General features: G+C 48.5%; 1 protein-coding gene across 1 annotated transcript in view; it reads right to left on the minus strand.

Annotated features, from left to right (window-relative positions):
* RAB26 (RAB26, member RAS oncogene family) overlaps window positions 1–22,549 on the minus strand; it is a 226,301-nt gene that overhangs the window by 61,141 nt on the left and 142,611 nt on the right. The window contains exons 3-4 of the mRNA XM_075069135.1: window positions 10,082–10,123; window positions 6,513–6,579 (exon numbers count right to left, since the gene is read on the minus strand). Of these exons, the coding sequence (XP_074925236.1) occupies window positions 6,513–6,579; window positions 10,082–10,123 (109 nt within the window). The remainder of the gene's footprint in view (window positions 1–6,512; window positions 6,580–10,081; window positions 10,124–22,549) is intronic.

The raw sequence follows: 22,549 nt of genomic DNA on the forward strand, positions 1-22,549 counted from the left end.
ATCGTGGTAAGGATGATGAACAGAGATGACACATCTGCATAGCGCCTTCACAGACTGGTCTACAGCACCTTAGGCCTGGTTCTCACGTGTACTCGTTCATGACTGCCTGACGGGGGCCAAGGGGCCTTCGTATTAATGAGACTCAGGCCCTTTCTCTAGGTATTATTCAGTTGTAAATGATCCAGGGCAAGAACGGGAACTTTCCATGCATCTCATTCAGGAGCCGCGCGTCCTGAGCATTATCACAGTGGTTTACGCAAGTGCCTCTCTCGCCTAGACTGTAACCTCTTCCCATGACGCTCCTCTGTCGCTCAGGGAAAATCTTACAGGAACAGCTCATGCTGGGGGCAGAAGGGCCATCTCCCTCTTTCATTTCTCACATGAACCAACTGGAAGAATGCACAACACAAGGGAAAAAAATAGCAGAGGCCAAACTACTACAACCCCCTAGGGGAGACCCCAATGGACAAGCCTGCTCCAGCGCAGTGCACCAGTCAGAACAACAGGGGTGTGCTTTACGTCTGGGGGCTTGGTACCTCAGCGTGCAAAGACGACAGTGGACTGGATGACAGGGGAGAATGAGAATACGACAGCGAGCCTTTAATTGCTGAACACTGGTTTGAATCCTGGCCAGGTTGGTGGCGAATAACCAAAACCCATCCCTAGCTAATGGCTGTTCAGTGGCTTATGTTTGCACATCACAAACTGGTCCCTTGAAGGAGGACTGAGCAAGAGGTCCCATGGACCTACAGGCCTTGGAGATGAAGCTTGTCCTCTCAGATGGGGTCCCCTCCAGGGTCACATGGGGCTACAAGGGCAGTGCAGTGTGGGAGAGTCTTACACTCCTGCTGCATCTGCAGGCAGAGAATTCAGCGGCCAGGGTCTCAGTTCAGCAACCTTCACAAGCCCTAGGGGCCGGCTCCAACTCCCATTTCAGGCAGGAGAGCATTGGCTGGCACAGGATTGAGGCCTTTCAGGTAAATCCACATCCCCCCTTGGAGCGCATGCCGAGTGCCTGGCTTAGTCACTTGTTCTGTCTTAAACGAATACGGAATTAAAACGCAACCTCCAGAGTTCCACTTGCTTTTGCATTTTAACCTCAGCCTTGCAGATTAAAAAATAAAAATCAAGCCTGAGGCAGGGAGACCTGCCCTGACACTCCCCCGTCCCTGTTCTCTATTGCGGTGTGCTGCTCCATTCCCTCTCAGAGAGGAACAAGAAAACTCTCCCATGCCCCTTGAAAAGTGAAACTCAAACCCTGCCTCTCCACCATTCCTCTCACGGCCCCAGATCCCCCAGCCCTCCCTGGGTCTCACACAAGGGCATGTACGAGAAGGCTAGTTCTAGGGCTAGTCGTCAGCCAGGCCGCCCCTCGCTGCCCCTGCTCAACCACATCTACAGATGCTGCACTTAGAATCGACACACTGGGGCTACAAAGTCTGGATGAAGATCTCAACTTCATCAAAGTCCAGGACTGCTTGGATGCAGCGGCTGGTTCAGATGCATCTCTACTGTACACTTTAATGCTCTGACTACAGGGCTGGGAACCTGCATCTATAACTAACATATACAGTACCAAAGTATAACATGCCCGATGTACAAAGGACACCGTATCTTACCCAAGAAATCAATTCTCTGAAAGGAAGGTGAGCTGCCGCTCCTTTCTCCAGCACTGTTCATGGGTACATCTAATATTGGCCTGAGACTGTTCAGAGAGCCAAAACTTTACAGAATAGAATTACGTCCCAGTTCCTCTAAAGGTCTGTGCTCTATTTCTGTGACTGAGCACACAATAGCTGCAGTAGATCGGAATAAATGAATAAAAGCCTATGTAAGTCACTAACATGATTCCAAATTTCACAGCAAGTAACAGCAAATGTTCTCTTAACACACTGGCTATCATCAGAGCAAAGCAACTATAACATTATCCCCTACCTGGCCGCACACAGAATCTTTCGCAGTGAAATAGTGACATCCATAAGCCAAATCCTTACACAAGACATAGGCTAATGGGGAGTTCTGCCAAGAAAAGTCCACCTGCGTGCCAGCAAAGCACCAGAACCACAGGCACAGGATATGCCAAGGCAAGGATGGTGCCTGGGATATTAGGTCAGCATGTTCCTTGCAATGCACCGTGATCTTTGCAGGCCTTCCACTGGCTACATGTGATTCTTGCCCTTTCACCAGCATGGGGCCCTCTGCACAAGTCTGCTTAATTCCGGAGACCGTCCCCCAAGAGTGTCGAACAGGATAAAGGTGCTGACTAAACGTGGATTGTTTAGAAGTCAGATGGATTGCTCAGTGGGGGAAGGTTAATCTTCGTTTCACAGAAGGAAAGTGTCTGTAAATATCACTGGTTTGCAAAGGAAGCGTTCCAGTTTGCTGTGATCAATGCACTTAAAGCCATCTGGCTTTTCCTCCAAAGAAAGCACGCCTGAGATACCACCTAACAGCCAGAGGCATTGAGATAACACTAAGCCCACAGCCTGCGGGTACACCGGCTTAGGGATGTGAACTTGTCAGCTCTCACAACCCAAGCAGTCAGCCCTGTTCAGAATGTGGGTGGAAGACCTGCAAGGAAAACAGCAGGAAGCGTAGGAAATGGTGTTGGTGGCTCAGTAAATAAGTGCTTCTGCACAAAAGATTTGGGAATTGTGGTGGATGATCAGTTGATCACGGGGCTCCGGTATGATGCTGTGGCCAAAAGAGCGAACGTGGTCCTGGGATGCATCAATCAACAGGAGAATCTTGAATAGGAGCAGAGAGGTTATTTTACTTCTGCATTTGGCACTAGTGCGACTGCTACTGAAATACTGTGTCCAGGTCTGGTGCCCGCAATTCAAGAAGGAGATTGATGAATGGGAGAGGGTTCAGAGAAGAGTCATGAGCATAATTAGAAAACATGTCTTATAGTGATAGACTCCAGGGCCTCAACTGATCTCGTTTACCAAAGAGAAGGTTAAGGGGTGATTGATCACAGTCTATAAGTACCTACATGGGGAACACATTTAATACTGGGCTCTTCAGTCTAGCAGGGAAAGGTCTAGCATGATCTAAGGACTGCAAGCTGAAGATACACAAATTCAGATGGGAAATAAGGCATAAATGTTTAACAGTGAGAGTAACTAACCATTGGAACAATTTACCCAGGGTCATGGTGGATTCTCCATCACAGACGATTTTGAAACCAAGCTTGGATGTTTTTCTAACAGATCTGCTCTAGGAATTATTTGGGGGCAGGTCTCTGGCCTGTGCTACCCAGGAGGTCAGATTAGAGGGTCATAATGGTCCCTTCTGGCTTGAGAATCATAGAATCTTTGCCCCAGCACAGCACTGTTGGGGGCTCTGCCTCTTCCCTTTTGCACACAACTCGGGGCCTTAACTATTTCTGGTTAGAGGTGGCCAAAGTTTTCCCATGGAAAAATGGGGTTTCATTGAAAATCAGCCTTTTTGGAAACTCTGAAATTAAACAGTTTGGCATTGAAGTTTTTGTTTCATTATTTAAAAACAGCACCCCAAAACTTTGGAAGTTTCAGGCTTTTGTTCTCCCTTCTCCATTTTTTCCTTTTTCTCCTTTCAGTGCAATATAATGAGTGCTGGCAATAGCTAGGGCTTTCCTCCTCCTCTCCCCCCCAGCATGTTTCCCATTTTCCAGTCGAATTTTCCAAAGATTTCTCCAACTTTGGAAATGTTACGGAGTGGAAAAAGGAAAAAGGGGTGAAGGAAATACCAATCAGCATTCCCTGTATTGCACTCACTGGCAACAGAGGAAAACAAGAACTGGGAAGAAAAAGGAGAATATTTCAAGTTTTTCAAAATTTCTTAATGACAAAAGCTGTTGCATTGTGAAATTTTCCTGTGAAACACTGAAAAATTTCGAGCCAGTATTCTGCCTGAGATTGTGTATGTGAAAAATATGATTTTTTTCAGACATTCTCTGGCAGGAGAGCGCAGGCTACTGCCCAAATTCCCGCTTGGGCAATTCCATTTTCCTGTCTTAGATCTCTCTGCAAAGACCTGGGATTCTCCTTCATCTCTTCCCTGAAATGTTGAGCAACAGCTGCGTTCTCCCAAGCCTCCCTGGAGATTCCTTCATATACCATTTGTCAAGCACTTTTGGGTCGCCCCCAAGGAAAGGACCTGCATAAATGTCTCTTGTCATTATTACAGCTCATTTCACTTGGAGCTACAGGAACCGCCTGTTCGGTAACCATTTCCCAGGAGGGACCTACCAGTGTCTCATCTTCTCTTGATAGATCTATGAAGCTCCATTCACTTTAACTGGAGCTCCTGGTGCAGAACCGGAAGAGAAGAGGTCAGCCTGGAGATTGCTTAACGGAGGGCTGGGATGCTCTGACAGAGGAAACTCTCAAAGGGAGAGCATACCAAACCATCATAACTCCTTCCAGGTCTATCCCCATTGGCTATTAGTTACTGCAGAGATTTTGTCCCTATAGAATGGTACGAGATGTGGCTTCTGAGATCCACAGGCAGGGATACTGGATCTAGGGGGTGGCTTGAAGGAATAACGGCAGCTGAATGCCTGGCTTCCATCATATATGGGGTGTTTACTGTTCTGTTCAATGGCTTTCAGCACCCCAAGTCTACAAATTGTTCCAGTAGCCCTGCCCACAGGGCATAGAGAACTGACTGGAGCTGTTAAACACTCACCCCTACCAGCATGGGTTGGGGCAGAGCCCCATTGGCAAAGCCTGGGTTATGAGTGTGAAAGACAAAATCTTGTATAGTGGCTGCACTGGAGTCTTTCCAAGAACCATTTCAGTCAACAGAGCTTAATGGTCAAACCATAAAATATCCCAGCTAGCTAAGAGCTCATGTTGGGGCTACGCTAGGCATTAGGAGGCAAATAATCAATCACCCTGGAAGATGAATGCCACTTTTCTGCTACCTGTGACTCAGCAGATGCTCTGGAGCAAGCAGCGAACTGCTCAATAGATATTTAATAATCATCTCATGGAGTTTCTTTCTGCTCTACAAACTACTTGTTACTTTGTGGCCGCATCCTACTGGGAAACACCCGATCTGCTTATTGCTGATTTATCCGTTCTATAAATGCCAGCAGGAGGGCGTCTGAGACAGAGACCCAGCCGCAGCTCCCCCCTCACAACTGCTGCTCACATGGAACCACTTAGAAGAAAAAAATCGCAGTGAGTACAGACCGTGTAAATAACTCAACATGTCCCCCTCCTGTAACGCTCAGAATTCCAGGCTTTGCAGCAGGGCTGATGCGGCCTGGCTTGAGGCCTGTCCACTGCCTCAGTTTACCTTCCATCACTAATCAAGCAAACCACAACTGGTGTTTTCACAACACTGCTCCCTGCCCTTCTGGGGGTGGCATGTTACCATAAACACTCATCACCTTCCAAGTCTCCCCCCTGGGTTCAGTTACTCCTCTCAGTTTTCAGTGGGTATCAGTGCCCTCCCTCCAGGCTCACAGCCCTCCTAGCCGGGGCTTCTCACCCAGCAGGTCCCTCAGCTGAAGTTTATCCCCCAACAGACTCCTGTTCTTTGCAGGTCCCTTACCTACTCTCTGACTCTCTTGGCTGCCCTTATATTCCCCAGCAGTCATGTGTTCCCATGACATGACCCCCAGGGCTCATTCCCTTCAGATGAGGAGCAAGCTAATCCAGGCCAGGTGAGGATGACCCCCAGCTCCCTTAAAGGGTCAGTTCATCCTGACAGGCTTCAACAGAGCCTCGCCGATTTCCACCAGCAGAGGATCTTAAACGTGAAGCTAACCAGCCTACGTCCCTTGCCCCAGGAGAAGGGCAGACAGGACTTGATCCCGCACCCTGGATTTCCTCGCTGACTCCAACAGAGGCAGGATGAGGCTGAAAATGAATCCATTTGAGCTTTTAAAATTCTTTCCATTTAAAATCACCTGCATTTCTAGTGCTAACACTGGGAATAAAGGGTGTTTTCGGGTGCTAATGGCGTCCTCTTTCAATAACAGCTCTGTAAAATAGCAACGTGCGAGGGGGGTGAGATTTGCTCAGTCACCGAGGAGCTGGACAGTATAGAAGCAGCTCATTTTAAATGTCTCTGGGAGATTTTTTTTTTTTTTTTTAAATGATGGACTCCCTTCCTGCCATGCTGTGCCTAGGATGACCATATGTCCTGATTTTTCAGGGACAGTCCTGACATTTGGGACTGTGTCTTATATAGGTGCCGATTATCCCCCATACTCTGTCCCAGTTTTTCACACTTGCTATCTGGTCACCTTAGTTGTGCCCCAGACACACCAGCAGCAGGCTGGGGCACAGAAACTGGGAGGGGAAAGTGACGGTAACACAGAGCTGACTAGACTCGCTGCCCAGCCCGATTCAAACAGCAGCAACAGGGACCAGAAAGGAGCATGATGCTCTGTGTGGATCCATGATCCCGGGGGCCCTTAAGGCCCCACAGAATGACAGACATTTTCCTGACACTGTCCCTTTAAACTCTATTTCCCTCCCCCATCTAGAAAGAAGCGAGCGCAGAGAAGCTCTTACCATGGGCATCTCGGTAATAGGCATGAGTGACGCTGCGGAACCTCTCCTGCCCCGCGGTGTCCCAGATCTGAAAAGGGCAAAGACAGGACACCATCAGACAATGCCAGATGCTCAAACCAGCCCAGGCTGCTCTAGTAGCCAGGAGGATACGCCGGGCTCCTTTGGTTTCCTTTTAAAGATGTTTCGTTTCTTTTAAGTTTAAAATGAATTAAGGGGGAGGGGATGGATGGAGCTGATCTGAGGACTCCAGAGAAGTAATAGAATGAGGATTTTGGAAGTTTCCTGCTTAGTCACATGTTGAAAGGGACCTGCAGTCCCCAAATCATCCCTGCCCCAGTGTGCTAGCAAGATGGCAGCTTCTGACTAGACTGCTAATTATTGTTTTAATTCTACTATAAAGTTACTCCTTTTGACTCAAGTGGTTAGCCAAAAATGTTGGGGTCCTGTGGGTTGGTCCAGTTAGAAATTATGACTGCACATCCTTTGTAAAGAAACAGGATTGCATCAAAGAAGCACCTGATTCGAAGTCCTGTTTCTGTGAATGCAGCAGGAATCAAGCAACAGGAGATCATGTCTTTGCTCATTGCTCCAAGCCTCTTTCAAACAACACTCTGCCCAAAAGCGCTCTCTCCACTTTTCTCAGTGCCACACTCCCAGTGTGACTGCTCTGAGCTTTTCTGCCCCTTATTACTCATCTTCTCTGGTCTTTCTGATGCTTTCTCAGACACACGTGCCTTCACAAAACAATAGCCAGTGAACCCCCTTTGCCCAAGTGCCTTTGCTGTGGGTGGTGACATGGGCCTATGTATGTGGTTATTGTTTCAGCTACCTGGTAACTTAATTGTTTCTTACCACTCTATTCAATGAAGGGCTGTGGTCAGACCCAACCCATAATAGTATGGAAGCCACCTTTTCAGAGATTTATTCTTTGTACTTAGCAATCAGAATCTCTTTCCTTTCAGCCCACCTCCCTTTGCAGATCTAGCCAGTTTGTTCTATTAGTTATTAATTCTTTGCTAGGTGTTGGCCACAGGCAGGTTCTGGTTCACTTGTTCCATGTCTCCATCCCTCCACGAGAAGCACCGTGGAAAATGGTTCACTCAGCTCCTTACGGCTTCATGTCCTGCCAGGCCACGTACCACAGGCTGCAGTGACTCATAGCTGGGAGTTCAGCAGTCTGCTCACATGTGAGCAACACCAGCTGTCAGAGCGATGGAGGAAGCATTGCGGGTTTCAGCAATGAAGGGAGAAAAATTAAGACCCAACCAGATATGCTTTCGGAAAATAAATATAAAATCCAGTGCCAATGCGCACTCCTGAGGAAATGACTTTAAAATTTCATTTCAACAACAGTTCATGGTCTGATCTATTCGCACATGATTAATTTGCAACAAGGGGATGTTTGTAGGGATAAGAATAGAAAAAGCGACAAGCACAATAAATATTTAAGAGGTGCGTCACCATTCTTCAGCATGTCTGAATACTGAAATGATGGCATTTGACAAATGGCCTACAATGCCTTCATAATCAAAAATCCATTTGCTGGATGGATTTGTGGGGACCTACTAATTGAATTTAGCAGTTTTTAATGCAGTGATGTGTTCATGCAGAAACACACAATCCTGCTGGGGGAAAAGAAGAGCTAATGTTATTAGTTAGCTTCCAGCACAGAGATCACAGAAGACAGCCAGACCTTGTACCATTCCAACAGCTCAGATTCTTTTAGACCTGAAAATGTTGAGTCGAGATATCATGGGGCTGGGATGGATCGGGGACAGGTAACAGTGTCTTTCACCATGGAGTCTTTCACCTTGAGGGTCTTGTCTGCACCAGGAATTAGTCTGGATTGCAGACAAGGAAAGACATGATCTAGAGCAGTGGAACCCTGGTTTCTATTCCATTCTATATAGGTTCTTATACCAAAAGCTTATCATCATAATATCTGAGCACCTTCCAGCCGCGTATTAAGCAACATGACTACATATCTGTCACGTTATTTGTTCTCCCTGGGGAAGAGGTGGGTACAATGGAGTGTCTTGTTTTGGTAGAGTTTTAAGGTAGGCTTTTTGTTTTTAAATATACAAGTTCAAGTCGGGATCGCCTTTAGCAGTTTCAGTTGTGGCTTTCCTTGTCTGCGTGGGTGAATTAAATCAGCAGCTGAAAGCAAGGCTCATTCCAAGTATAGACAAGATCCAAGTAAGTAGTTTGAATCGGGGCTGTGTCCAATCAGAATTCATTCTCACCCGGTGGCGGTTCAGTCGCCAACGTGAAAAGAGCTGCTGAGTTTTGACCAGTGTCCCCAACACAAGAATAACCAGCAGGGAGGTCAAGAACCATGGAGACTCGCCTTCCCTCCCTTCCCCAAGGGACCCCTCACAATCAGGCTTGAGGGGCAATAGCGGGGAAGGCAGGGGAAGCTTGCATTGCAGCCAGCTACGCTGTACTTGTTTAATGGCGCACAGAGGCCTGTCTCCAGAGCTGCCGCTCAGCAGCGCTGAGGGAAATTCCCACTAAAGCTATTATAAAGATAAAGAAACAGGTATATAGACACAGAGAGGAACTAATGCAAAATCACAACTGCCAAAGCTATTCTGCGAACTGCTGCTCCCCAGCATGTGGCTGAGGCTTTGTTTGGTGTTAGATATTGCTGATTTCATTACCCTGCAGCACATGTTTGAAAGTCGCTTGCAGATGGGAGAGAGCACTCTGGTAGGTTCCTTACAGATTCCCTGGGGAGACCATATGCTGGGGAACTGGGTTAAGAAAGCCCAGCAGATACAAAAGCCAACCTTGCTGGGAATTCTTCAGCCTGAGCAGATCTGAATTCAGCCCTACTACCTGAGTTCAGAGATTTGCAATGTCCTTCTCCGCCAGTGTCCTTGTAATCGATTGATGGTCTCCTGGTCTATGCTGTGCTGGCGACGGTGGAGGTGGGGTGTCCCTTTTTAAACAACAGAGGCATAACTAGTCCCAAGTAGAGTGGTATTATCACCTCCTGTGACTTGCATGCTATGCCTCTGTTAATGCAACCTACAAATGCATTTGCTTTTTTTGCAACAGCATCACACTGCAGACTCATGTTGAGGTTCTGATCTACCACAACTCCTAGATCCTTCTCAGACATGCTGCCAAGCCAATTATCTCCCACTCTGTATTTGTGCATTAGGTTTTTCTAAGTGCAGCACCTTACATTTGCCTTTGTTGAATTTCATTTTGTTGTCTATAGCCCAGGTCTCCAATGTATCAAAATCTCTCTGAATTTTAGCTCTATCCTCCAAAGTGTTATCAACACCCCCAGCTTAGTGTCATCTGCAAATGTGATCAGTGTGTTCTCTAGCCCCATATCCACATAATTAATAAAGACGTTTAACAACCCAAGCAAGCTATCCTTTCACACTAACCCTAACCCAAACCAATGTGCAGAAGGGGTTTCATGAAGCCCTCGCTCAACCATGGGTATTCATAGGGTTCTAGTTACCATCGCCAGCAGCACTAGTCCCACAGCCAGCAAGCTGACACGGACGAGGTCAGGTTCATGCAGAGCAGACGAACACTGGTCAGGGACTTACCTGCAGCTTTACCTTCATTGCATCCACATTTAAGACTTTATTCTGAAAGACAAAACAGAAGAATGATGAGAAAAATGTATCTTCTGTACAAACCAGATTTAGACAGAGTTACGACAGCAGTGGATTTACCCTATCTTGTTTTGTTGCAGTGACATTTTATTAGTTTGTACGGAACTGGCCAACAAATACTTCAGATTTTCCTGGGTAACTGTCACACCTCCGTAGTGTGTTGACTAAGAACAGCCGCCTTTCAGTTATGCAGCCCCTTTCATCCACAGCACTTTACCAACTAATGCCTGGCGAGGATCGCTGCAGCCAGTACCGGAGAACAACACATCAACCCCACACAATGTAGAGAGAACTTTAGAGAGGCAGAATGTAATTGTTCAGAGTGGAAGTTAGCAGGGCAGTGGGGTTACTGACCCTTATGAAGGCAGTCAGGACTGTTCCTGGCAGCACATTCTAGGAGTTGGTTCTGGGTTCTCAGCCACCGGCCCATTGCTCTCACACCTCTGCTTCCCCATCTACAAAGGGGAGATGGTACCAAACTTCTTTGCAGGAGGGATTAAGTCATTACACATTCCTCCGGTGCCTTGTGTGCTAGAGAACACGTGCTAGAGGGCATTCAAAGCACACCAGCAAATACATCTGCATTACACCAGCTTTCAGCCAACACAAGGCTGTCGGATTTGATCCTCAGTAAGGTCCTTGCAGCCACAATAGGAAGTTTTTCTTCCATTCCTGCTAAGCCTGCCCCAGCACTGCCCTTACAGCACAGTCCACGGTGTTAACGCACAATATTAAACGCAAGGCTACAAACAAGGTCACGACCGTCAGAGGCTGCATGTTCTTTGCTGGGGTGTTGCACTGGGGGAAGATACAGAGATGTGTCAATGTAGCTGCTGAAGTGGGCATGAATGAGACGTGTCAGTGAAAACACTCCGTAAGAGTTAAGAGTTGGTATGGCAACACACATTTTTTCATGTTCTCTGTGTGTATATAGATCTTCCTACAGTATTTTCCACTGCATGCATCCGATGAAGTGGGTTTTAGCCCACGAAAGCTTATGCCCAAATAAATCTGCTAGTCTCTAAGGTGCCCCAAGCCCTCCTCGTTCCTTTTACTCCGTAAGTATAGGCCCAGGACACCTTCAGACGTCTGGTCACAGAAGAGACTGGCATGACCTTGTCAGACCTGCAGCCGTGATGTCCTAGTGACCATCTGAGGAGCAGTGTCAATCGTAAGTCTCCCCTCAAGTCATGGGCCAAAAACTTCAGCACCTGCCTTTAAAGAACAGGAGAGGTCGGACGGCTAGTCCCAAAGGCTAGGCCTGCACGGGCATCCTGGAGGTGAACTCTTCCTATCCTATAGATCATGGGTGCCCTCTCCGTGCCCAAAGAAGGGGTATGGTGGTGCCTTGGCAATGGATACATTAGAAACCTGTCATTAGGAACAAATCCATGTCTTTAATATGGAGGTGAGGGTCCTCAGTCTACAGAGCCTAGCACGCCACGAGGCCTGGCTGCTCAAATCAAGACACAGCACTGCACGCTGGGTTTTGGAGTCTCTGCGGGTCACCATCTCTGTAGTTAAGATGACAGTAGGTGCAGAGTGCACTGTGCAGCTAATGGCTGCATATAAATATGTCGGGTCTGTATAGACAGTGCTAGGCCCTGCTCCCTCTCTCACTGCCTCGGGAATGTTCTGACCCACACCTTGCACTGCAGGGAGACACGGCCTCTGTCTTCCTCTGCCATACAGTGAGATCTGCAACTCGCCCAGCCTTGCTCAGAATGTGCCTCCACGGCCCAAAAGCCTGGCAGAGCTCATCAGCACTTCCCCCATGGAACAGACCCATCTTATGAGCTATTCCAAAGTCATGTCCAGCTCCCAGTGTAGGGAGGTCTCTTGGTTATGATTAGGAAACCTAACAGACGTGTCAGAAGCGACACAGTCACACTTCGGGTATTCGTACTGCAACAGGAGAATAAATATGAAAAATGATCGTTTTCCACCCGAATCCAGGCACTTTCCTTCAGCAGCAGGGACATGCATGCATCGGAGGGGAAACCAACCTCAGCTGTGTGCCAGTCTTGGGCACCTACAGACAAACCCAACCAGCCTACTGGCAGCCGTTAAAGCAGACTGGCACGTTGCTGAGACAGATTAATTCTGACCATCCCCTTTGAAGAGGCTTTGCAGCAGGACGCAAGCGCCTCTCCTAAGGGATGTCCCCTAGGAGCAGCCACTTTGCACCACCCGCAGGAAAAGGGAAACGAGTGCGACTCCAGCTGCAGCTTCCCTGACCACAAGTTAGCAAAATGCAGCTAAAATTCAGTGGCAGCTTGGGGCGCTGCTGCTCTAGAGAGGCTCCCCAAGACTGCTGGGATGGCAGTTGCCTGAAGCGTGACCACACGCAGCAGCTTGACTTTAACTGTGCCGCTGTTGCGCCCCAAATAAAATGTTGCTTTGATAGGCTCAGAGACCTCCATTTCCAACCTGCCCATTTGGTCCCACTCTCTAAGGCTCTGGAAATTAACTGGTGATTTCCTCCCCGACAGCTCTTCTCAAAGCTGCCACAGCCCCCCCTCTTAACCCCCCGTGACCAGAGATACCAATGCCATCTGGCTTTGCACGTCTTGAGGGGCACTAGCTGGCAGGTAGGGGACACTGGAGAGGGTGCAAATCAGGAGCGATGTCTTTGGAGTAGAGCCACGTAAAGGAGGTCAGAGCCAGCCCGCTGGCTTGAGGGGCTGGATGGTTGGCCTGATCTCACTCTTGGAAAGTTCTCAGCGAGGTATGGATGGACTGTCAGCTCTCCACCCTCCTCTCGACTGCGGGTTGGGGAGAAGTTGGTAAATCCTATGGCCCTTCAGGCGGCTCTTTCCCACAAGCACTGCAGAGAGAGAGACTATTTTCAAGTGATTCCTCATCATTATTTGGGTAAGGAGTCTGCAGGAGGCTATAACTGGAAGCACGGGTTTCACTGCTGAAGGCTGTGATTACAGACCTGTCTACCTAGAGCGATGCTACTCTGTATTTGCACTGAGCTAGCGCCTACAGGCCCCCGCCCCGTCGGGGTAGGTGACGCACAAACGTTTCACAAACGAGACTCGTGTTCCTATAATTCTCTTTTAGTCATGCTGCCCTTGTGTATACACATCTCCAGCTCCTCTCAAAATGACCCCCACCTGGTGGGGCAATGCTAGCGAAAGTTTGCTCATAAGTTTAGTGACCTCATTCAAGGGGCAGGGCCCATCCCAGAGTTTGAAAATTCCCACCTTCAAACCGAAGCCCTCCAGAGACCACACTAGTGTCTGTTTCCGGGTGTCACTGCAGCAGGGACTGGCAGACAGGTTGAACCCAGAGGATCATTTGTGTCTAATGCCCACCAGGGGGATTCTGGCAGGCCCTCATCTGATTCTTTCCTAAAATAGATGGATATACTGGGAGGCATGGAGGTCTGAATACAAGTGAGAAAACATCCCTTTGTATCCATCTCCGACACCTAGCAGAGCTCTTAAAAACCTAGCAACTGCCATTTCAGAACAGCCAGATGGTCCATCGAGCCTGCCCTCTTCCCGAGTTTTACCAGAGTAGACTGACACCCACTAGTTCACAATCCCAAGCCCTAGTATCTCACTTTCCATTGTGCCAGAGCAGACCAATGGTCCAACTAGCCCAGGAACCTGCATCCAACAGCGACCAATGACAAATGCTTTGGAGAACGATATCAACGATCTAAAATGCACTAACTGTGCACCATATGGGAGAAGGAATTTCTCCCTGATTCCAGCTGCGGATCAACGTCTGCCCTGAAGCATGAGGACGGGGAGTCCTGGTAACTGCTCTCCTAGCTGCAGGTGTTATTTTTTATTCATAAGTGCTCAGGCGCTTGTTTAAAAACTTCCTCTGTTATATAAAAATCACCCGTGGAAACAATTTATATTGTGGTGCAACTGGAAGATCATTTTCAATGTCAATGTCTACTGCAAGGTACATATTTGGCAATTTAAACTTCAATATCACTGGTGCTAATTTATACTATTGCGCATAGCTCTAACTGGAGGACCTCAGGCAATAAATTAATGAGCTACAGTATGCAGTGTTAATGGCTTACAAAAGATACAGCCAGTTACTTACAAATATCCAGTTAGTAACCACCCTTAGAAACGTAAAAATCACTTCTTTTCCTGCCAATTTTGTTTCTTCTTCATAGAGATGCTTGCTCTCTCGCTCGCTCTCTCTCTCTCACACACACACACTCTCTCCCCTTTTGCTCATTTTGTCTGTGTTTTAGATGATTGGATCATAAAAATCAATAAGAAAACGAGATGAAGCAGTCAGACTTTCTGCACCGTCTCTCTGTACTACTCTTGTGCTGGACAGAACTTCAAGGAGATGAAGGATGGGCCAGAGATTATGGTGCTAGCTTGGGAATCTAAAGACCTGCAAGACTTGGGACCAGACAGGCAATTCACCCTGTCCCCCATAGGGGATGGAGAGAACAGCACAGCACAGGAGCGCTGGGAGGACGATTGTGAGGTGCGCAGATGCTCTGGTACCCAAGGTAGATAAACATGCTGAGCTGAGGGTGGATCGGAATAGCTGCTGGCTGTGCTATATCTGCACTGATGAGCAACGGTTCCGCTCTCCTCCTGATCCGCAGGTTAGCAACACCTTCCCAACCCTCCCTTTACACAAATATTATTGCTGCGCACGACAGCAGACGGGCTGCATCACCGCTATCTATTTTTTTTGATGCATCCTAGCAATTAACAAGACTCTAATGTTCCTATTTCCTTTTTATGGCAGTCCCTGCTGCTTCCACCCTGTGCCATGCTGATCAACCAAATCAACAAACCCATAACAACTTTATCTCCACATCTAAACTGCCTGGTGGGAAGGGGCAGCTCACGCCAGCCCAGCGGTGCAGTTCTGCTTCTCTCCTGGCTGCTATGCAGCAGCAGGACAAATCCTCAAGTGCCTGTTGTCAGATCACTTCTGCACAGGGAGAGGGTGAGGGTGAAAGCTCCCCATTAGAGGCCTGATGGTTATGAAGAGGGAGTGTATCTAGTGGTTTGAGCAGGGGACTGGGAGCCAGGACACCTGCTTCTAGTCCCATCTCTGCCTCTGACTCACTGGGGAAAGTCACCTCCTCCCCAGGACTCAATCTGTAAAGTGCTTTGAGATCCCCAGGGAGAGGAGGCACCAGGAGGTGAGAGGTTAGGATGACTGGAGGTGACTGGCTGAGTCCCAAGTACCGCCTCATGTATGAAAGGAATGAGCTGCTTTCAGAAGCAAAATTGACGCTCTTCCTTCTGGCTGAGGATGTGCTGACTGTGGGAATGGGACAGGGAGCACCCCAAGCCCTGCTCTACCTCTCTCCCTTGCTTGGCGGGAGTTCTCCTTGGCCCTGCTCCCTTCCCACATTACCCCCATTGCCTCTGGGGAGGGGAAGCACCAGCCTCTGCACTGCCTGCCCCAGCTGTTCAGTTGGACACTTTCAGTGCTGAGCAAGTCACAGATGCTGCAGGGAGTGGGGAGCAGAGAAGATAGGAACATCTCGGGGCTGTGGAGGGAGCTGCACAGAGACCAGTGCCTAGAATTCAGAGCCCCTCTGAGTGGCCCATCCAAGACGGAAACAACCTCAGGGCAGAGCACAGTTCAAGATGGGTGAGATTATCAAGTAAAATCAACAGACTAACCAGTGAGAAGCAGAGGTGGCAGAAGAAGTGATTTTGATAAAACACAGAGTGGTTGGTTTGTTCCACTGTTATTATTCAGTGCTTGGGAGTGTTCAGCTGACAATGGTCCAAAAAAGGATTCATCTCAGATGGGCGCTCGTTAGTCACTATTAATCCTTCATTATTCTCCTGATTAAAGAGAACCAGTCGGAACCAAGGAGCAGAATGTCCTACGTCCAGATTACCTATGTCATGGATAAATCAATCACACCCTATGAAAAATATTAATACCTAAGAGAGAATCTCCTTCAATATCCAGAGACTGAATCCAGAAAAACGTGTTCAGAATATCTTTGACTCTGCACTGACCTGGCACCTTAAAATCCCATTAAGCCCACAGAAAAGCGGGTGGGGATATCTCCTTGCTGAAAAATTGGGTAGAATCAGCAAAGAGCTACAAGAACGATTCAAAACCCATACTACCGCAAAGCTCAATCTATGTAGTTTATCCATGAGACGGCTAAGAGGTGACTGGATCACAGGTCATAAGTACCTACATGGGGAGAAGGTTTAGCAGAAGGTTCTTTAATGTAGCAGACACAGGCTGAGCGAGATCAAAGGGCTGGAAACTGAAGCTAGACAAATTCAGACTCCGAAATAAAGCACAATTTTTTGACAGTGAAGGTAATTAACTGCTGGAATGACTTCCCAAGGGCTGGCACGGACTTTCTGTCCATTGAAATCTCTAAATCAAGAATGGAATTTTGTGTGTAAAGTTTCATATAACTCAACCAGAAGTTGAGGTTGATGGGTGAGATTCTACGCCTGGGGCATGCAGGAGGGCAGACTAAATTATCATAATGGTCCCTTTATGGCTCTGACCGCAATGAACGAATGAATCTATAATGAAAAGTCAAAGAAACATCCAAGCGAAAGGTTAGAACAGCCCACAGACTGGGATTTGTCAATAGATTTTATTTAAATTTATAATAAAAACATGCAACCCCCCCACATCTCTATTACTCTGGGCACCTTTGGCTGGTAGCACAGCGCCTAGAAGCTGTCCCATTGCACTAGGCATTGCAAAACACAGCCCCAGCCCCAAAGAACCTACACTCCAAAAAGACAAGAGACAGACAGACTCAAGATAGGAAACTGAGGCACAAAGAAGACATGACTTGCCCACAGTCACACAGCAGGTCAGTAACAGAGCCAGAAACCAGGTCTGGGGGGTCCCAGCCCCATGCACTATCCAGTGGACCAAAGGCAGCAGCTTATCTACCCCCAGTCTCCAAAAGGACAAAGCTCCCCTCCCTCGCCCCAAAAAGGAGTCAGTCTTTGTCCTGCATAGAGGTTACATATCACAGTTTACATAGCATGCCCCCAAGGGAAACAAACCAGGGCGAGCTCAGCCCAAGGGGAGGAAAAGGATCCAAAGTGGAGGGCACTGGTGGATACCATCCTGCTGGTACCCCCTTTTTTAAACTGATTCACAGGGCCAGAAGGGACCGTCACAACCATCCATGTCATTATGGAAAGTAGGAACGGTTTGTGAACTATTCGCAAATAGAAAACCAGGGTGAACCTCAGTTCCAGTGAGAAGCGCCTTTGATTTTTAAAAAAAATCTTTCCTCATTAATAATGTAAGGCATCAGCTGTGTCTTGAGAGTGCCCCTTCTAACAGTCACCCTGGCTCCACAGCAAAGTGCCAGGAGAAGCAATCTGCTAGCATATGGATCCCCTTGAAAAGGCGAAACTTCACTCTCCAGCTGCGATGTGGGCCGCCAAGGCAGATGACAAGTTTCTCATTTAAATTGTGAATCCGCAGCCTCCTTTTTCAGGGTGGGCAAAGGGCTACGTAAGCTGGCTTCACACACAATACCCAGCAGGAATTCAATTTCAATCCTGCGTGCATTTAGAGAGCACAGTGGATGGGGAGGAGACAGCTGCCTCAGTGAAAAGCTCTCTGGAAGAGTCTATTCCAGGCCTTGCGATTGCTGGAGGACAAGTTCACTCATTTCTCAGAGAAGGTGTTTTCTCTCTGTGTGTTTGTAATATAATTGGCTGGTAACAATGTTCTGTCGGCTAAAGCAATCACACACCACTTGGCAAATTAACTGACTCTAGTAACAATTGTTTTCTGGATGGATTGCAAGGGTGGACCATAATCTCCAGCCTTGTGTTCTGATAAACAAGCAGAGCCGCTGTCTGCGTGTTGGCGGAGGACGTACAGATGTTCAAGGTGCTGGCACACAGCTCTTTGACAAATGCCCTCTGGCAACAGCAGGCTGCCTGCCAGGGAAGAATAGCAGTACAGGAATCGCACAGCACCATGTGCGAGGCCTTGCAAGCCAGTCAGCATTTCGTGATGCAAGAATCCTGGATGGACAAACACGCCGTGAGCCCCCGTTCCCCAGTTTCTGAAGGAGCAGAGGTCAGCAGAGCTACTGTTAGTCATCACTACACACACCACACACATCCTGGGCATCACCACTCTGCGCAGCCCCAGGAGCAGAAAGACAATTAGTTGAGGTGCAATGTGGCCTGAGCTCTGGGCTAGAGTCAGGACACCTGGGTTCCATTCCTGACTCTGTGATGCTGGGCGAGTCCCTTCCTCTCCTACCCTTTGCTGGGCTTGTCTGTGCAGAAGGTGAATTTTGTAGGGCAGGGACTGCCTCTCGCAGTGAGCATGTGCAGTGCCCAATCTTGGCCAGAGCCTTTCGTCAGCCTTATAACAATGGCACAGGGTTGCTGGCCGAGAGGGACTCAGGCACCCTCCCTCAACCTGGGAAAAGCTCCGCGACGAAGAATGAGCCGACCCAGACCCACTGGTGAGTAGTTAATGCCTGGGTGGCAGTTAGTCAGTGAACCCCTGGGCCTAGGAGAGTGCAGCGAGGAAGCCCAAATAGGGGAAATGCCTGCAGAGCGAGACTCCCCAGGGAAATGGGTTGGCTACTCCCAGCCAGGTCTCTCTGGCAAGCAGAGGCTGATGGCGAGAGGAGCAGACCCACAGCCAGCGTTCCCAGGCAAGGAACCGTAGCAACCCAGGAGAATAAACTGGGCACTGCTCTGCTAGGGGAGGTGCTAGGGACTGGCTCAGCAAAGAGCCATACACTGTCAGGGAAGCCTGGTGTCCGGCCAAATGCCCAGCAAAGGCCCAAGGTGCAGGTGGGGCATTCAGCCTGCGAGGGCTCTCGGCTCCAGGCTGAGACAGAAGGCTGATTAATCCAGAGGAGTAGCTGACTGTAGCTTTTGTTTAGGTTTTTCTGTTATCCTCTCCTGATAAATAAATGAGACCGCCTCAAGAGGGCGCGCCTGAACACTAGAAAGGCCGGTTTTAACTTGTTTATACCCCAGGTGAGGGGAAACTGAGGCAGGGGATCACCTGCAGCACCATGCCAGATGGGCCTGGTGAGGTGACCTGCATGCCGCTGCAAGTAACAATAGCAGCAGTGGTTCCCATTTTTGACCCTGATGCTGGCGCTTGGGGTTACGGGGACCACGATCTGAAGTGTCCGGTTCAGAGCCAGCCACAGAGCTCCAGCATGCCCAGCTGCAAAGGATGCAGAACCCTAGCAGATCGTTCAAAAGGCAACAGCTGGCACTCTGGGCCCAATCCTGCAGGCTTGCTCAGGAGCCAATGATTCCAACAGGTCTACAGCACAAGTAGGGGATATCGGATTGGGCCCAGTTTAGTATCCACAGTGCCACATTCCTTCCCTATACTTAGTAAGACTGTGGTTCTCAACTTCCTCCACACCAGGGCCCCTTTCCAATAACGGACTCCAGCCTCCCAGTAACCACCACGACCCCCCTCCCATCTAGCCATATGGGAAGGGCAGAGGGGTCAGAACTGTGCCCTGCCATTGAGCGCCCCTGGGCTAAGGAGAATGACAGAATCTCAGTGCCCGTAGCATGCCAGTAAGCATTAGCTTGGCCCTTGCAATGCCCATCTGGGAGCTATTCCCCACGGTCCTTAGGAGAGCTAGAGGAATTTCTGTCATCTTACTTTGCCTCGCTCACATGCATCATTTCTGCAAGTCGTACATCATGGATCAAGTGTGCAGTTAATCCCAGCTCACTACCCCTTGCCATCTCCATCAGCAGCAGAGAGGCAGCTATTATCCATGCCATTAAAAAGTCCCCTTAGGGCCGGCAGGAACCAGTAGGATGCTTTAGAATGGGGGCGGGGGGCAGGAGAAGTGTGTCGAGGGGCAGTGTGCTGCTAAGGCAGACCCAGCCTTCCGTGCACAAAGAGTGGCTGGGTATGCCCCCAAGATCTAATGGGAGCTGGGAAAGGCAGGTCAAAGGGAACCCGGAGAGACAGAGCCGTGGAGTTCTCTGCTGAATGGAGCCTTGCACTACCCCTGTGGTTCTCAAACTTTGATACTGGTGACTCCATTCACATAGCAAGCCTCTGTTTTTAATTTAAATGTGGGGGTCTCACACAAACACCATTCTAAATGCTGGAGGCAAAGTGGGGTTTGAGATGGAGTCCATGACCCCCCCCACATAATAATCTCGTGATCCCCTGAGGGGTCTGGACCCCCAGTTTGAGAACCCCTGCACTACACTAAGCCTTCTCCGAAAGGAACTAACATGGGAGATTCAATTCCACTCTCCCTGCTGGCCTGGAACCCAGCTGGTATTAATGACAGACCCCTTGATGGGAAAGCCAAGGAAGCCGTAATTAGGCATCAGTGTGCCGAGATGCTGCAGGACTAAACACATTTTAGTTTAAATTGATGGCTGGTGCCACTCGACACCTGTGGGTCCAGAGAGCAGGGCCAGCAGGAGGGCTAGCTTCCCCCATGACATCGCCTGCCAGCCTTTCCTGGAACTTTGGACCTTCCTGAGGGGTGGGAGAGTGTGTTGGTCCTTGGCCTCTGTCATAAACAGATAGCTAAGGGTTAATGTTTCTTTTACCTGTAAAGGGTTACAAAGGGAACCAAACACCTGACCAGAGGACCAATCAGGAAACAAGATTTTTCAAATCTCAAGGAAGGGAAGTTTTGGGTGTGTGTTTCTTTGTCTCGTCTCTGTTGCTCTCTAGTCTCTGAGGGGATCACTCTATCTCCAGGCTTTCTAATCTTCTGTTTCCAAGTTGTGAGTACAAAGGTAGAAAGACAATGGCTATATTGTTTTCGTATTTACATGTGTAGTTTGCTGGAATGTTTTAAATTGTATTTCTTTTGGTTAAGGCGTTTATTCATTTTTTTCTTTTAAGCAATAACCGTGTATATTGTCACCTTGATACAGAACCATTTTATGTCTTTTCTTTCTTTTTATATAAAGCTTTCTTTTAAAACTTGTTGGATTTTTTCCTATTGGGGCTCAAGGGGATTGGTCTGCAGCTCACCAGGGAATTGGTGGAGGAATTGAAACAGGGTGATCTTCCAGGGTCATCCAGGGAGGAAGTAATGAGGAGACAAGGGGGGGTTGTTTTCCCTTTGTTGATGAGACTGCAGGCATCTGAGTCTTGGGGTCCCCAGGGAAGGTTTGGGGAGACCAGAGTGAGCCAGGACTGAATTCCTGCTAGATGTCAGGCTATCAAATCTACAGCTGGTAATTAAGCTTGGAGGTTTCATGCTAGCATCTCATTTTCTGAACTCTAAGGTTCAGATCTGAGTAGGAAAGCTATGACAGCCTCCGTGCTGAGACTGACAACAAAGCAGCCAGTGGGGAACGTGTTTGTAGGACAGGGGCTGCTGCATGCTAGGAACTTCACTGACACCAACTCTTTATTTTGTATAGGGCCCACCAAGCAATCTGCAGCTGTGCCGGCTCTGAGGGGAGGTTGTCAGAGTTATGGGAGCTGGGTGCCATGTGCTGCCTTTGAGAATCCTGCTCTGTTCATGGCCTGGGACCAAAGGTGAAGGTCTTCATGGGACACAATGGAGCCATGCTGTGCCCCAGGATAATGTTTTCAGGCAAGAGTAACAAGCATGCAAAGGATTCCTTATTGCTCCAAGCAGCTCTCTGAAGTAATTCCTCCTCTGGGAGCAAGGGTTTGAATTAGCACACAGCAAGGTTGCTCATGTGGGAGGATTCCTCCGCACACTGGAAACAGCATCCATGTGAGATGCAGCCCAGCCAGCCACCTTAACCATCAATTGGCCTCACAACTTTTGCAGTTTTATCAGTTTAAAAGGCTCAAATTTATCCCAACAGCTTCTGCTTGTGGTGAATGAGTCAGCAACTGCAGGAATATTAAATGCTATTAGTTATTAAGTTGTATATTTCATGCCTCGGGGTTATGGGAGTGTTTTCATGCATTGGCTTTATGGGACTCTGCACTGTGGATATTGGCATGGCAGAACAACACGTGCAAGGCTATATGTAACCTCCCAGCAATTCCTGGTTCTAATCAGGGAAACTGTTTTGCTCTTATGTGACACGGAGAATAAATGTATTCATTTGGCAAAGAAACCAGTCCCTCAAACTCCTGTTCTGTGTCTTTGGCACAGGGCGATTTCGCCGCAGATTTGCTGTATTCAAGTCCAAGTGAGATTCACAACCCCACAATGCCAAACTTCTCTCTTGGAGAACAAGCAGCTGTCTGGTTGCACTCATTACTCTGCAGTTGTCTAACTCTGCGCCTCTTACTGACAATCCCCCACAAAAGCACTAGCCAGGAGGGAATCTTGCAAGAGTTCTCGGGCAGCTGTCCTGAGGGGTTCTCTTAAAGTAGAAATTTAGACTCCTCACTGTCCAAGGTCACTTGTGCATCTGGGTCACGGGCAGAGGCAGCTCCAGGCACCAGCACGCCAAGAGCATGCCT

The sequence above is a fragment of the Chelonoidis abingdonii genome, chromosome 9 (assembly GCF_003597395.2).
Source record: "Chelonoidis abingdonii isolate Lonesome George chromosome 9, CheloAbing_2.0, whole genome shotgun sequence".
Lineage (NCBI taxonomy): Eukaryota > Metazoa > Chordata > Testudines > Testudinidae > Chelonoidis > Chelonoidis abingdonii.